Source organism: Nematolebias whitei, chromosome 10 (genome assembly GCF_014905685.2).
Source record: "Nematolebias whitei isolate Nwh7 chromosome 10, NemWhi1, whole genome shotgun sequence".
Taxonomy (NCBI): Eukaryota; Metazoa; Chordata; class Actinopteri; order Cyprinodontiformes; family Rivulidae; genus Nematolebias; species Nematolebias whitei.
In genome coordinates, this window is record NC_056507.1 from 27,530,891 (window position 1) to 27,547,228 (window position 16,338).

General features: G+C 40.1%; 1 protein-coding gene across 1 annotated transcript in view; it reads left to right on the forward strand.

The window, feature by feature from the left end:
* roraa (RAR-related orphan receptor A, paralog a) overlaps positions 1-16,338 on the forward strand; it is a 232,590-nt gene that overhangs the window by 144,369 nt on the left and 71,883 nt on the right. Inside the window, exon 2 of the mRNA XM_037683524.1 lies at positions 14,812-14,841. Coding sequence (XP_037539452.1) covers positions 14,812-14,841 — 30 coding nt within the window. The remainder of the gene's footprint in view (positions 1-14,811; positions 14,842-16,338) is intronic.

Sequence of the window (16,338 nt, forward strand, 5' to 3'; positions counted from 1 at the left end):
ATATTGCCCTTTCAAAAGCCTCTTGTTATGCAAAAAAATATGTTTGGTCAAATTAAACAGTGCAAGCATCTCTACTTCTGTATGCATTTTTTATGTTATTGCACATACACATCTCCACACAAACAGATACATTATTCCACCATGATTATGTAATCAATGCAATAGTTCTCTAACCATTATCAAAATTACACATAATTACGCTCAAATTTTTGTAGGAGTTTATTACTTGTTAACCCAAAAACAGCAGTTTTATAAATGTCAGGAGTTGTTGGTTTTAATACATTACAGAGATTTTTGCAGTGTTATGTGCCAGTTTATCAGTTTATAAAATGCAATATAATGCGATGCTGTAGCTTGTGCGCTCAGGGGGAGACAGGTGCAATTGACTTTTCTGATAAGTGATCAATATCTTTTGCTTCTGCGCTTTGACCTGATATACTTTGATCGTTCTAGCAAGTGTAGTTTGAACTACTGCGCTTTTGCAGCACCTCAGACTGAAGAAGTATTTTGGATAAAAGATGAAATGTTTCAACAAAGAAGATTCCATCCAGAGGACCTGATTTGACCTTGTTAGATGTATTTACCTGGATTATTGAGCATCAGGACATAGTTTCAACAGTTATGTGGTTGTGTTTTTTAGATTGAAGGGGTGGGGGTAGTACCTCTGTATTTTTCTCTTCCTGACAGTCTGTAGCTATATGTCCCATCTGCAAGACAGAAATCAATAGAGACTTTTCACGTGGCACTTAGTTTGTCTGTGTTGTGACGCATAATTAAAAAGCCATCTTGCTACACACAGTCATAGTCATGATGACTAATGCTGTTTAAGGAATGCTTCTTGTAGATAAACCAGTAGTTCCTTTTAATCGCTCATCTTCTCTTTTACACTTCCCTTTCTTGTCTATTTCCCCCTTGTGTGTGTCTGTGAGGGGTGGTGGTGTTTATAGAGGCAGACAAGGATCTTTTTTGTGCTTGTAGGTCAGTGTGTCACTGTGCAATGGTATGACATTTACACTTTTTGACATGTTCTGAGAGCAAAACACAGAGTAACTCTTTTGTCCAAAAGCCAGACCGTAATCACTTCATTTGTCATACAAAGAAATTGGCTAAAGATGAAAAGAGTAATTGTTAAAAACAAATATGTTTGCATCCATCCGTGGCTGCTTGTTCATAATAAAGAGGAGGAAAGAATCAATAGGTGTGGAAGTGATGCATGGTAAGCACTATGCAAACCTTTCCACCATATTAATTTCTCATAAGTGAATAAAATATGGACGTGCTCTGAGCATCCCGTAAAAGAGAAACTGTAGCCACTAAAGCATGGCGGTCAACTCAGAAAAGACAGGCAAATGAATATGTGATGAGGAACAAAGTGTGGTTTAAGACCACAAGGGAGTAATTTACTTATAAAGTTAGTTTGTTTTTTTTAAAAAGTGGAAATAAGCAAAGGTGAAGGGCAGAAAATAGATGGTAAAATAAATATTTTAAAAGTGGTTGGCCATAAAAGAATTGCTGAATCTAGGAATCTGTTCTTTTTACGTTCCATTTAAGTGATAGTTCAAATATTTTAAATTGGGATTCTGAGGAAGATTCTGAACGATAAGTGGATAACTCTTTAAATTGGATAAATACATTTTAATTCTGACCAGATTGACAAGCTAGCAGCTAGTCCATGTGGGACAAGACCAGAGGGAATTTCTATCGTCTTGAAACAACTCTAATATTAAAAAGAAAAATTTAAAGAATCACAGCAGTTTATGCAAGCATCATTTTATATATATATATATATATATTTATTTATTTTTTTTCAATTTAACATTACACAAAAAGCTGTTGTAGCAGCTATCTGTGGTATTTTTTATTGTAGCCTGGTTCATTTCTATCAGAAGTATCATCATAGTGAATCTTTATATTATGGAATAACTCACTGCACTGAAGGTGATGTGAAAGTTTATAAACTAATGTTCTCATCAACAGCTATGATTTTTTTATTTATTTTTATTTTTTTAGATTGGAGTTGTTTTAAGATGGCAGCAATTCATTCTGGTTTTAATCTTGCTCGACTTGCTGTTTACTTAAACTTTCCAAAATGAGCTTGCCTAAAGAGCTATCTACACCAAGTAAAATATGAATTGTTTATAATCCTTCCAAAGATCCCACTTCAAAACATCTGAACTATTGCTTTAAGTAGACAAAATTAACTCATCTCTTGTAGACTGTACACATGGCACATCTTAGCTGAACACATTTTCAGTTTCAGACACAAACACAAGAAGAGAAAAAGAGGGAGGAAGACAGAAAAGCTGTGAAAGAAGGTTCTCTGTGAAATATCCCGAAGGTCCTTGGCAGCATTAGAGAAAGGCCTGGGAGGTTAGGAAACATCAAATCAATGCATTGTAATGTGAATTGACTGCTGACTTTGATCATCTGCCTTGGGAGTGCTTTAGCATTGAGTGCTGTCACACTGGCTGGGTTAAGCAAATATGGCATGGGCTGAATTTGAGAGAGAAGTGGGGAAAGGAGGCAGGTTGGAAGAGGAACGAAGAAAAATGGGATATGTGATGCCAGACTATCACCAGGGAGTAATGGGCACATTAAAAGTCTATGTCTTCCTGATAAATTGCATTATGCACATCATATGTTATGTATATTAGAATCATAGTTGTAGTTGATACTCAAAAGGCATGCCTGCAGGATGCATTGCTCCTGATTCTTAAAAGAAAAATCAACCATAAAGCATTCTTTTTTTAGCTGTAGTGGTCTGGAGAAAACATTTTACCTCACACTCAACTGTATGGCTGAGAGGACAGCTGATACTCTCCACTCAAGCCCTTCCAAAATGATGGGTCAGCCCTGCTTAGTGTCAGAAGCTGCTGATACCCAGGCTCTGAAAGTGGAAATGCTCTTAAGCCTTTCTCGTATAATGGAGTGGCCGGTCTAATCTTGCCCTCTCTGAGGGAGAGCAGGTAAGGAGAAGAGTGTTTACTGCAGCGCTCTGACCCTTGCTTTTGCACGGAGGCATCCAGATTACGGTGCAGAGCAAAATGTGCCTTCCCCTTTCTTTTTTTTTTTAACCACCACCTTTTATGTTCCCTATCTGCTGTTCTTGAAGGGGAAGCCCTCCCCACTGAACGTGCACTGTGTGAGGTTTTGTTATGCTTCAAACAAGCCATGTCTCTTTGACCTAAAGGAAGTGCTTACATAAAGCACTTGACTTTATTTTTTTTGTTCCATAAGCAAAGAAAAAACATAAATAAATATGAACCAACTGAAAAAAAAACCTCTGTCAAGACAGATCAGATGAAGAATCTGGCAACAAAAAAAGAAAACCTTGTGTAGTTAAAGTCGCTGTTAGAAAAAAACACAAAAAGAAGAGAGAGGGAGATCCCTCAACCCAAAAAACCTCTTGTCACTGTATGAAGAGAATGGCAAGACGACCTGTAGGTACTGGGCTGCTAGGTGCATCTCCTAACAAGCTGACTGTTCAAAGGGTTTTTAGTGCTCTAGAGAACATGAAAGGCATGTTTAAAAATTTAAAAGCCCGATCTGTTCCAGTGCTGTGGAGCGGCAGAGGGAAGCAGATTTTTACGTCGTCATAATTCCCCAGTTGCTTCCTTTGTAAATTAATTAAGATGTTTATGACAGCTGCTTGCACCTAATGGAATGCTTATAGAGTACGCTATTAATTATTACTGCCGGACACGGCTGCAGTCTTTCACATCGCTGAGAATGTATGGCTGCGGTTGCCATATAGAGTCCACGTTAACACCCCTTCTGATGCTGTCATTGCATTTTATGTGCTGTTTGTGCGCTCTGCATCTTTCTGGTCAGCCGCAACACCGAACGAACCGCTACAGGAAAATTACGGAAAGTAGATTTAAAATATGCACAAATTAAAATAGTGAGTGTTCCTGAGCTTTTTTTTTTTTTTGCATGCATGCATTAGAAATCACTGTTTTCTTCCCACTGAACAAACAGACATCCAGTTACTCGTCCAGCTGTTTGTGAGCTGTGAACTGTAACTGACCCCGTGAGCACAGTCTTCTCTCCTCCATGCTAAAACTTGGCTTCAGAGTGAAGAAGACGGTGTGGGTTTATTAAGAAATAAAAAGAAACAACTTAACTCGGAATGTGCAAACATTGTTAAAAATGTCCAATTATAGTTTCTTTTTTGTGACTTCACTCCAAGTTCTTCCTCTGGCTTTCGTTTGCAGTGGCACAGCCACCCCACTGACAAGAAGCTTTGTTTTACAGCAAACAGCACAGCATTAAGATGTTTAGCTCAGACTGAGGGTTTTCTGGCTAATTGAATTTGTAAAGTATTTTTTTATCAGTGTTTTAATAAATTAATGTGTTAAAAATGTCTAACTTTATGCTTTTACTAGAAATCATTGTGCTATGTTTTAATCAACAACTAGTTCACCTGACAGGAAAAATATTTTTCAAGCAAATCATTGCAGCAAAAAATCGCTTTGTTGTAAGTTAATCGCATTCTTGCCAGAAAACAAAGTCCCTTGAAGACTCCTCCTGTGTTTGCAATTTCAGCTCTTCCATTCTTTGTTGTTCAGCTGATCCAGCTGTAAGTACACGTGAGACTTTGCTGTGCGATCTTGTGCCAGTGAACTTTCTAGCTGTAAAATAAAAAGCTTATAAAACAAACCTTAAAAGACCAAAGTGGAATTTGTTCTGGCTGCACCAAATGACTCTAAAGCCAAACGCACGCCAGTGGTACACAATAGGTGTCAAAATATACACTTATTTAATTTGACGTTTTTGTGCCACGCACTGCTGCCTAGCACCAGCACACATGGAGGTCCAAAGTTTATTTTTTGCCAATTTCTTAGTGTTTTATTCAATATGGCTTAGATTTGCATTCGGCCTTAATAAATCCAGAGAGGACCAGACCGAGCCCGTAGTTTATTTTATTTTTTCCGAGCCCTACCCGGACCCAACGGATTACCGGTAATTAGAGGGCCGAACCCGAAGAAAAAAAACCTACTTTTTGTGTTTGTTTTTAAGATTTTACTGCTTTTGTAATCAAATCAGTTTGACACGATAGTTTTAAAAACGTAACGAAAGGAAGCTATAAGATTTATTTTTATTAACAAGTCACCAAATGAATATTAACATACAAAACAGCCTAAAACTCAACTCTAAAGATAGACTATTATACAGATGAACAAAAATATTTTTAGAGCTAAATTATTTGGAAAAATATAGAACAAGGCTATTTTAATTGAATGCACTGCTCGCTTCGGCTTTTGTAGATTCTGCTACTTCCTTCACTGCAGATGAGAGCAGGTGCAGAGACGCACAGCCAGTGATCAGCTGATTGATCCATCCATTATCTTTACCTGCTTCTTCCTTTTTCAGGTCGCAGGGGTCACTGGTGCGCATGTCCAGCTATCAATGTGTGAGAGGTGGGGGACACCCTGGACAGGTCTCCAGTCCATCACAGGGACACATAGAGACAAACAACCATTCACTCTCTCACTCACACCTAGAGACAATTTAGTTACCAATCATCCTAACATGCATGTTTTTGGTCTGTGGGAGGAAACCAGAGTACCTGGAGAAAACCCACTCATGCACAGAGAGAACATGCAAACTCCACCCAGAAAGGCCCCGGGCTGGGATTTGAACTGGTGACCTTCTCATTGAGAGGCAACAGCTCTATTAACTGTTCCACCGTGCCATCCTCAAATTCAGAATAGAATTCAAAATCTTACTTCTAACACACCAAGTATTCATGACAGACCAAGCAAAGAATGTACAGTCATACAATGCATGGTGGAGGAACAATGACAGTTACATGTGAAGATGAAACACAGGCAGGAGGGACCACAACTTAAGGCCTGTAATACTTTTACAGTAGAGCACAGAAAGTCCCCAGGGGTTTATCAGCTCTCTTGTTATACTGATGATGAAAAATATCTCCATTTGAACATTCAGACAGGTGCTTTGTGAGGCTTCAAGTTCCCCAAAAGTCAGTGGGACAAATAAATAACTCAACACAGTTCACTTATTGCACTGTGTGAGGTAGATTTCTATCCCTCAGTCCCCACAGGAGGGAGCATCATGTCTCTGCTCTGCAGAGCTTCATCCTGTGTTATCATCTGATTAGATTTGCATAGAGAATGCAGCAAGGATGGAGAAGGCAACAAACTGAAGCACACTCCACCTGCACCACAAGGGGCAATGTGTGAAATATCTGTTCAGTCTTTCATCAGCCTCTTTATCTACTACACATGGCTTATCCGCATGTGTAAAGTCCTCTGTCGTGTTAGCTTTGACAAAGGGGGAGGGAACTGTGATCTGTGTTTTATTAATCATAGTCCAGCTCCGTGGCTGTCCCGTTATCACATGTGTGTAATTACAGGGTATTTGTGCTTTAAGCATGGGGCTTCTGCCTGGAAATAGAGGAGTGATTCCACTGATGAACTCCCTGCTAATAGGACTACCTTTGATCTAGACAGAGCATGGAGGGCTTGCAAGACTTGCTGGTTTTAATTATGAAATACATGAAAAATAGATGCTGCGCTAAGTGCCGACCGCGACTGCAACGAATCACAGTAGCAGTGCGTTTGCTAGTTGTGCCTCTGCATTTTCTTCCCAGTGCCTCGAATACATTGGTCCCCGTCTCTCTCTCTGTCTCACTTTGTTACTGCAGAGAAGCAAAAACGACAAGTCTGTGATATTAATTAGTGGACTGACAGACATGTAATTTATCTCCGAGGAAGTTTTCATTACATGCGAGGCTTCAGAGGGGCAGTTTGGCTTATTGGCAAGTGCTTAGACCAGACCTAATGGGGCTGCAGTTCCCTCCCTTTTGAGCAATTACAGCCTAGCGCTTATCAGCTGAGCCACGAGTCCACTGTTGTGGGACCTTGACTTCCAACACACTCTCATAGAGTGATCCTTCCCTATAGACCATTGTTCATTAGACAAGTGTTCTGTATTGTACTTTCCTGCATGAGAATTGAGACTCGGTGAGTGATGATAATGACAGGTTTCCTGCTTTTGTGTCAGCTTTTATAAAACTGATATTAGTTGACAAGAGTTTGTCATCACAGTTCTGGTCTTCGTTCTCTCTGGGTAGTTCTACACGAAGGTCTATATGTACAGTGTACTGGAAATACTTTAACTATTTTGTTTTACATTATCACAAATTGTCAAAGTAGGTGTCATCTTCTTTTATAATGATTCCTGCAGCTATCCTGGAGATGACATGAAAGCTTGAGCAGGGGAGTCAAAAATAAAATCTTGAACAAATGACAAATGATTTTGACGAAAGCAGTCCACCACTGTACTGGGGGAGTTTTCTGATGAAGCCGGCCTGCGAATCACACTGATTTCTAAAGATTTTATATCAAACTTCAGTTTGCTGTTTGTCTTGAACGTTTAAATTTTCTCTGACTAGAAAACCAAGATGCATATTTATTGACCATCTATGTAATGCACACAATCAAATATCAGTAAGAAAAGTGCATTTCTATTTTTATAGCACTTAACTAAGTAATTCTGGTCATAAAGTGTCATATTACATTAATGTTAATCCACTGAAAAATGTACAAACAATAATAAAAACCAGGCAAAGAAGGGTACCAAAGCCAGAGAATTACACACAAAAACATTTTGAAAATGAGAAGCTCTTCAACTGGGATTTAAAACACTTGAGAGAGTTTTCCTGCCAGACTTCCAGAGCAAGACTGCTCTACAGTCTGAGGCCCAGGATAGCAAACACACAGTCCCCTCGTGTTTTCAGTCCAAAACTTAATGACAGGAAGGCCTTGATCAGAACATCTTAGAGATCTAGAAAGTGTGTAAGGAGTTAAAAGTTCACTGATGTCAGGAGGAACTTACTGTTCATGACTTCATGGACAAGAAGAAAGATTTAAAATTGAGTCTTGAAATTGATCAAAAGCCAGAGTAAAGAGATAAAAGCTGAAGTGATATGAAAGCAAAATAAATCTTTAGCTGTCCAGCAGCATAATTTTGGACCAGCTGTAAGCAGGAGACAGGCTGTTTGCTCAAGTACAAACAGGTAGTTACAGTGTAGTAGTCCATGTGTTGGCACAAAAGCACAAATTATGTGTAATTGCTTATAAAAGGCAAACTTTTTGCTGTATTTTATTAATTAAAAAGCTAAATTGAATAATGTTAAATACAGGCTGCTTGACAAAGATTACACCAAGTTTGTTGCAAATTATTTTGTGTGATTAAAGAGCCAGGACTCTGGAAAATGTTACCAGAGACATCATTAGGGGCAAAAATAAGAACATCAGTTTTGCTATGATTTGATTAAAGAAAAGCAAAAGACATCCAGGTGCTAATCTCAGTCCTGCAATTACATAGGGTTAGATTACCAAACTTCAAGTTGAGTATCATCAGAATAACGATAAAGCAACAATAAAAAATATTTCTAAGACAGAACATTTAAAAAAAAGGTCCAAGTATAGATCCCTGAGGCACGCCACAGGTCAGAGGCACTAAAGAATAACCTTCATCAGTAACCATAAAAAGCTCTTGGTGGAATTAAGATGTAAATCCCTTTAGAGCTACACCAAAATGCACTGCCCATTCCCCTAATAAATCAGAATAGAATGATTAAAAGTAGTTGCTGGAGTGGTGGCGCAGAGATTAGAGAAGGTGGGCCTCTGATCGGAAGATCTCTGGTTCAACTCCCAGTATCGAAAACATCAAAATGTGTATGTGATTGGTGAAGCACCCGCACCTGTCTCCACTCTCATTTGCCCCACTCTGGGCCCTTGAGCAAGGCCCTTAACCCCCCATATGCTCCCAGGGTGCCCTAGATAGCAGCTCTCTGCTCCACACAGAGGGCTGTGGTAGCTCAGTGCTCTGTGGTTGTGTCAGGAAGGACATCCAGAGTAAAAGTAATTGCCAAGTCTTCATGTGACTCAATTCACTGTGGTGACCCCTGAAGAATGAAAAAAAAAAGAACGATTAAAAGTAGCTGAAAGATAAAGAAAAAAGAAACATAATGAACAATATTTTGCAATCTAAAGCCATGAGACTTTTCATTAGTAACTTTAAACCTTAAAGTCCCAAATATTGGAAAACTCATCTAAATGGAGCATTGTACCTAAAGAGCTATTCTTTAGATTTCGGTCAAAGCAAAGCAAAGTTAATGTTGTGTCTTAAATGTTACGGTTGTCTACTACACATGCAGAGCCCTTTACTGCTGAGATTATAATTGCTTTATACCGGTATATTATGTAAATATAAATTGTTGAAGGGTCTTGATTATACTGTTATTTAATTATACAATTTGAAATTAATAGCCTTCAGTTTTGAACAGAAAAGGGTGCAATTGCATTGAGGGGTTGTCTATTTGTGCAGTTTGTCAGTGTTGACCAGAAACAGTAGACTATGCCAAGGTGGTTCGCTGAATATAATTTGTCTTTAATTATGATGAGTCCTGGACTGCCAGTTTAGTTCACTGGAAGATTATTGCTGGGCTGGGAACCATTGACAGAGAATACACAAAGGCCAGATTGTGCTCCTTGCTTGTCTTTGACCAGCACTCATGGCCATGCTGCATCTTTCAGAGCCTTTGGGACCAACGCTCACACAGAGGGCTGTTACAGCATGAAACAGCCAGAGTGAGGATCAGTTTGTCTTTTCCTCTGTATTAATCACAACTGGATGGAGCGCCTCAGTGACCGCGCCATGAGTTCCTTTTTGTTTTTGTTAGGAACATGTTTAACATCCCACAATGACAATAAAATCATGAATTCTACTACAACAGGCATTTGATGACATGTTGGATTTTTTTGGACACTGGTTCCAAGCTTTTTGCTAAGTAAATCTGTTTCTTCCCAATAACAATAGCAGTTAGCACAGTGTTCCCTGTGGTACAATTAAAATCCCCTCAGAGTCGTTACTCTGCCTCCCAGCCATGCCTGCTGTTTTTCGGCCCTCCTGAGTCACGTCAGCTCCTCTGCCGTAATGTATAATTCACAAGCCAACAAACAGCTCTGAGGACTCACCTGGAGGCTCAAAGGCCCAGCAAAGCAGAACTGCATTGGGGAAGATATTGCACATGAACCTTGGAGTCGTTTGTGGAGATTGAGGTGCATGTGACATGGAGCCTCCAGACAGGCAGGGCTCTCGTGATCTCAGGGTCACCCTGATAATGTCTCTCTTCCGGTGGGACCCTCTACCTTCCTGCCTTTCTCAGTAAGGCGTGCATTCTTTTATTTTTGCTCCCGACCTTTCTTCTTTCGTCTTCTCAAAGACAGTTGTGGTGTCCTCTAAAACTAATTTGGATGCATATCTTCTATTTGCAGTCAATTCCATAGCGATACGTTAAAGGAACCTGTCGAGTCTCGGAGTGGTTGCTTTTAGTTAAAACCAATTAGAAATGACCAGAAATAACAGCGCCTGGGGACAAAGAAGTCATTTTTCTTTGAGCCTCCCCAGGGAGTTGGCCTCTCCATGGATTAAGTGTTTTAGTATATTAGGGGGCAGCTGATTAGACTCATGGAGGTTTTTTTAATCATTAAATTTTTGCATTTATAGTTTTTGGCTGTAATAAAGCTAATAATGCTAAGTGTGTCACAGCAAAATGGAGGATTGTTTAAATGACTTTGTGTATGAAACTTGGTCTTTACAAAGACTGCACAAGAAAACCACAGAGGTCTTTGGAAAAGTTAATTCTTCATATCTTATGACTTTTAATGAATTTTGCATGAGTTTATCATAAGAAATCTTTATATTTGAAAGGTACTTTAAGGTACTTTTAATTGTGATGCTTGTCATACAAAATGTCTTATAAACCAGTGGGTGAAGTTAAATGAAACACTTAAAAAGTAATAATTGGGTGTACATTTAGTACGGGACATCTGATTAACTTTTGGTGTCAACCTGATTCAAGATGGCAGCCAAGGCTAATGGAGCTAAACACAAAATGAGTATAGCTCTGACACTTTTACACATATTGAGGCATGGTGTGCTAGTAGCTGAAGGTCATCCTCAGTGCTCAGTGCTAACATGTTGCGTTGGGTCTTATTGTTTTTACTTTGGCATGCAAGGTGCAATATTTCAAGGAATACAAGATTAATCAAGAAATGCATTCACTGCTGCAACACTTAACAGCAAGTACGAATTTATGCTAAGTATTAGTACTTTCGAATGCTCAGCATCGTGAGTATTCATAAACAACTGGAGCTGTTTTTTGTAGCTTTGTAATAACTAGAAAATAACTTTATTTTCTTCCTATAAGTGCAGCTGTTGTTTGAATAAGGCAGGCAAACAGCGTCCAAACATTTATTGTGCTCGTAGCTATTCTGTCTAGGATGATCAAAAATTAACCTTAAGTGAAAACTAAAAGCAAACATTCCTAAACAGCTTCCATCATTAGCGCATTAACGAAAGCTTACACTATCATCATATTTTATTTATTTATCCAATCTGAGAGGTCTTATTAACTAATTTACTGTGTATGTAGTATGTAGCATTCTCAAGGCCTACGCTACTGACCCGTAACTCGAGTAGTGTCTAGCCAGTTCCTCCCTGGACCCACACTGGTTCGTTCAGCAACTGGGTCTGTTGTGCCGCCTGTGTCCTTGTGTGCGGCGAGCGTGCAGTGGCACATGTGGAGCAGGCGGCAGGAAGCAAGCTTCCCTGTCTCTCCAGACTGAACAGTGAATGAGGATAAGTGAGGAGCGCCAGTCAATGAATCAAGCAGCAGGAAGGGAGCAGCCAGGGGGGGAGAGTGACGTCCCCACGGGAGAGGCCTCGCATTAGGAACTTCCTTGTCTGTGTGTTTCTGGCACAGGTTAAATGGATCGCTCCCATTAGCGCGCTGAGAGGACAGCTCCATTATATGAAGGAGACTGTAACTTTGAATGTCACGGTGCAACAACCCCAGAGCATGCATCGTCTACCAGGGAGGCAGGGTGACAATAACCATCCATGATAATCATTCTCTGTCAGGCTTTAAGGAACCTGAAATTATGACGTACAGCCTGCCGTGGGCCTCAGACTTCATTACAGCGCTGTCACTTTGAGGCGTTTGAGATGGCACTGTGCTTCACAGCCGGCTGCAGCAGCGTGGCTGCCAAACCTCACTCTCACTCTCCTCCAGTCTAAGTGGCATGTTTACAGGATGTGTGCCCCCCTGCAGCTGGATGTAGTGGAGGTTAACCTCCAGGTGCCTGCAAAGCATTGCTTTTCCTCCGTGTCTCATGAGAACGTTTGCTGAATTGTTTACAGATGCAAGAGAGAGTATGACTGATCAAAAGCCACGCTATGACAACTAGCCCTCCTTCTATTGTGACAAAATGGTAATGCAGAAATTAGAATTCAGCTTCCACGTCATAAAAACTTCATACAGGTTTTGTCTTTTAACTTTCATTGCTATTAGTGCCCAGAATGCATAGAGATGTTGCATTTATGAAAAGCCATAAGCATGTTTATAGCGACTTGTTTGTCAGCCAAGGAGAACATCACCTCCAGACTGACCTCTGAACCTGCCATCCAGTGGAGAAGACAGGAGTTGGCAGGCATTGCCAATGTCAGTGCCCAGAGCAGACTCCTTCTTTCTCACCGCCTGACTCATTCATTGGCTTTATGGCCTCCTCTCTTTGCCACCTCCAATCACAGGATTCTGAATGACACATAGAGGGTGAAGTGGGCCCACTTACCACCCCTCCGCCTTCTTCGAACCTGCGTAGCAACAGGCCAAATGATATTTAATATACAATTTAATATGCAATATACCCCGTGCACCTTCAAATGCATTTAGGAAGAGGATAGTTTTATTTTTGTAAGGAATTGACAAATAGATATCTAACATATTAATGCTACAATTCATAAACATAAATCTTATATATATACACCATATTTTCTGGCGTATAATTCGCACTGTACAAGTTGCTAGAGTAAAAAAAGCATCACGAAGAGGAAAAAAACATAAGTTGCATTTAAAATGTGTCACCGCTGAACCGTCACATTTATTATGCATTTATTTAATGGTCAAAACTGCTTCATTTTGCCTGGGTGGCACGGCGCCGTTCATCCATCCATCGTGGCCAGAGCCGCTAGCTCTCCAGCGTTCGTCTGCCTGCTCCAGCTGAGTGAAGCGAGCGCACACAGGAGCACTTGCTGTTGCAGTTCTTAGAAATTTAAAGCGTCAGTCAAAAATTGTGTTATGAATACGGAAAAAAAACGTATATAAGTCACTTTAGCTTATAAGTTGCAGGACTGACAAATCTATGCAAAAAATTGACTTATACGCCAGAAAATATAGTAAGCCTTTTATTTTATTTGATTTTTGTTTAACTGTGAACTTGACATTTCACACGTTTGATTTTGTTATTTTTGACACAGCCACTGAGAGCAGTGTGGTCTTTGTGGCCAGCCCTTGGCTAGAACATAAACACTTTACACACCCTAACACAACTGTTCTTTTCCTCTCTGATGAGCAGTTTTTTCATCAAATGATTGTGTGCAACTTCAAATGTACCTTCACCTTCTCTTCAGAAAGTGGCAGATGCAACAAATAGGCATTATGTTAAGTTATTTTTGCATTTTATGTGTTGGGTATTTAAATTAAATGAGGTCAGTTGTACAGAATAATATAGAAATGGCCATACTTCTTTTAAAACTGTCATCTGAGGATGTCTTTTCCATCTATCTGTATGAGGTCTGAGAAAAATTACATGAAAAAATGCCTAGTTGCTGTTTACACAAAGAGCACCGTTCTGCCCATCAGAACAGTCAGTTAACTGCCTGTTTTTTCTTCACCTTTGTTTTGTAGCACCTTGACACAGCACATACTGACTTCTATGCAATTTGACTGAAATGTTGATTTAAGCCCAAATTGCAGTTTACTTGCGTAGCGCCACTGTTAAACCAAACAGAAGCTTTGTTTTGCCCTGAGCACTAGAACAATGTTAGAGCTACATCACAGACTGCCAGCCCCCTAGGTGACTGTTCTTCCTTCGTTTTGCTCCGTGGAGTTGATATCATTTATGGGTATGTATGTGGGTGTCTATAAGAGACTGAAAGGGCTTATTTGTTTTCCCCCTCATTGCTCTTTGACTTCTTTTCCCCCCACGAACGTGTTTGAAACATTATTATCTCTGTCCAGACGCCTTTTTCGCAGCGAGTTATTGAATCATGTCAAGTCGCTGTCCCCTGAGTTTCAGATGCAAGCTGTAGAAAAATTAGCCATTGCTTCCGCATGGCAAGTGGGATCTATTAGAGTTGCTCTCATCCTGTGGAGCATGAGCATCCATGGGGCCGCAGGGGGCCTCGGCTGGGTGTGCGATTGTCTGCGCCAGAGTCCTGGGGCATTAGACCAGTGCTGTAGACAGGACAGGCAAAATCCAAGTAGCTGATTAACCTGAAGGGGTGATGATGGTCTTAATAAATTATGACTTACGCAACTTTGATGGATATTTACTATTGAGTAACCCGAGTTATTTTAATTAGATTGTTTTTTTTCTGTCATGCTCTTTCAAATACTGCTACACCCCACCTCTTTTGTCTTTTTAGATAGACTAACTAACGCTGAGGTCAAGTTCCTCCATTCCCTTCAGGGTCACAGGCTTAGTCATGTGCTCGAGCCCGATCCGTGTGGCTACTCAACACATTAATATTCCAAACTGTGTTTGTTCCTTTTTTTTAAATGCCCTATCCGTCCTGCAGAAATTAAAGTGTTAGCCATCTTGACACAGTCCTTCCACCTAAGTGAGCACGGTCACTCAGCAGAATATCATATAATATGAAGTTTGCATAAAATTTGTATGATGTTTATTTAGAATCTTTATTTTTTCTTTGCAGGTATCTCAGTAGCAAAGAAGACACACACTTGTAAGTACTTTTTTTAAAGATTATTCCACAATAATAAATCAGCTAACATGTCATTAAATTATCTTGATTGCTTCCAGTTTATTTTATCCACATCATTGCATGTATTTTGTTTTCCTTTTCATACTTTATACAAAAATCATTTTTGCCAGACTGGCTCTGTAATAACTAAATACTGACATACATGCCATGCACTCTTGCTGCTTTGGATTTCTTCAGCCCCACACTGGAAACAATGTGACGATAACCCCAGAGAGGAAATTAAAATGATGTGCAGTCTTGTAACTGCTAGATAATCATGCACATTTGATGCAGGCGGTGTAAAGAAAGCATCTCTTTGTTTCCTGCAAGGCCTTGCAGCTGAACAACAAGGATGTGGTGTTGTGTGGTGGTTTGTAACTTCTGAGGCTGCACTAACTCTCAGACTTTGTCTTCTTCAGTACATATCACCATAATCTAAACATACAGAGAAAGTCTGTGACACGTGTCTCAAAGATAAGATGCAGGCCTTTTCTTCGAATGCTACAGTAACACTGTGGTTTTCAAACTTTCAATTTCACTGAGCACGTTAAGAATTGATGAGCAGCCGAACCTGCAGGAATCAATAATCTCCTGGTGATTTGTATTTTGACACATGTGAAGTGCAGTTGAAAATGCATGTGCAAACACTTAGTGTGGAGTTCTGCTGTGTGTCCATGTATGCAGCTACAACCGTGTGTGTGTATGTGTGTATTCCTACCCCTCTGTGCCGATGGAAGAAACTAGCCCTAAAGGCTATTCTTTTTGCTCTGATCACTCTGATGAAACTTGTGGAGAGGGGAAGCCAGAGGGCTTTTCTGTAAGAGTGGTCGGAGTGTTTTAGATTGTGTGAAGCTGCCTCTCCTCTTGTAAAACACCTCATCTCTCTATTACATCAGACAGTGGGGCAAAGGATATGATCTTCAATGTGAGACGGCTCTACTTAACTCAAACAACCATCTCCAACACTAGCAATATGATTGTGTGCTAGGCCGTTTGCTTGTTTGTCTTTTTTTTTTTTTATCATGTGAATGTGTGTGTTTAAGGTAGAGGGGACTACTTTAACCTATATTTCCTACCCCACTAACTTCATTAGTGCGACTCCTATTAGCACCTTCACGCTGAAAGAGAGACTCAAATCAAAGAGCATGATTCAGGAGTCTCGGGTTCAAAGCTCTGGGCAAAAACTGGACTCGGGCGTCTAATTTCAGTTAGAAATATTCAAACCTTAACCGAGTGAGGAAATCAAAGTAAACCCCCTTAACAAGTGGTTGATTGCTGTGCCTCGCAGACAGGAAGTGGCTGCAGAGGCTCATCAGAGCTGTGTGTTCAGAAGAAGTTCAAGGGCCAGTTAATGGTCATTGAGATGGTTAAGGGAAGTTTTTTCTTTAGAGAAGCCTGATGGTGTAATAATGAAGGAGATGTGTCTGCCCTACGTGATTATAGCTACCCAGTAGATCTATTTCTGTTCTTGGAGTGAAA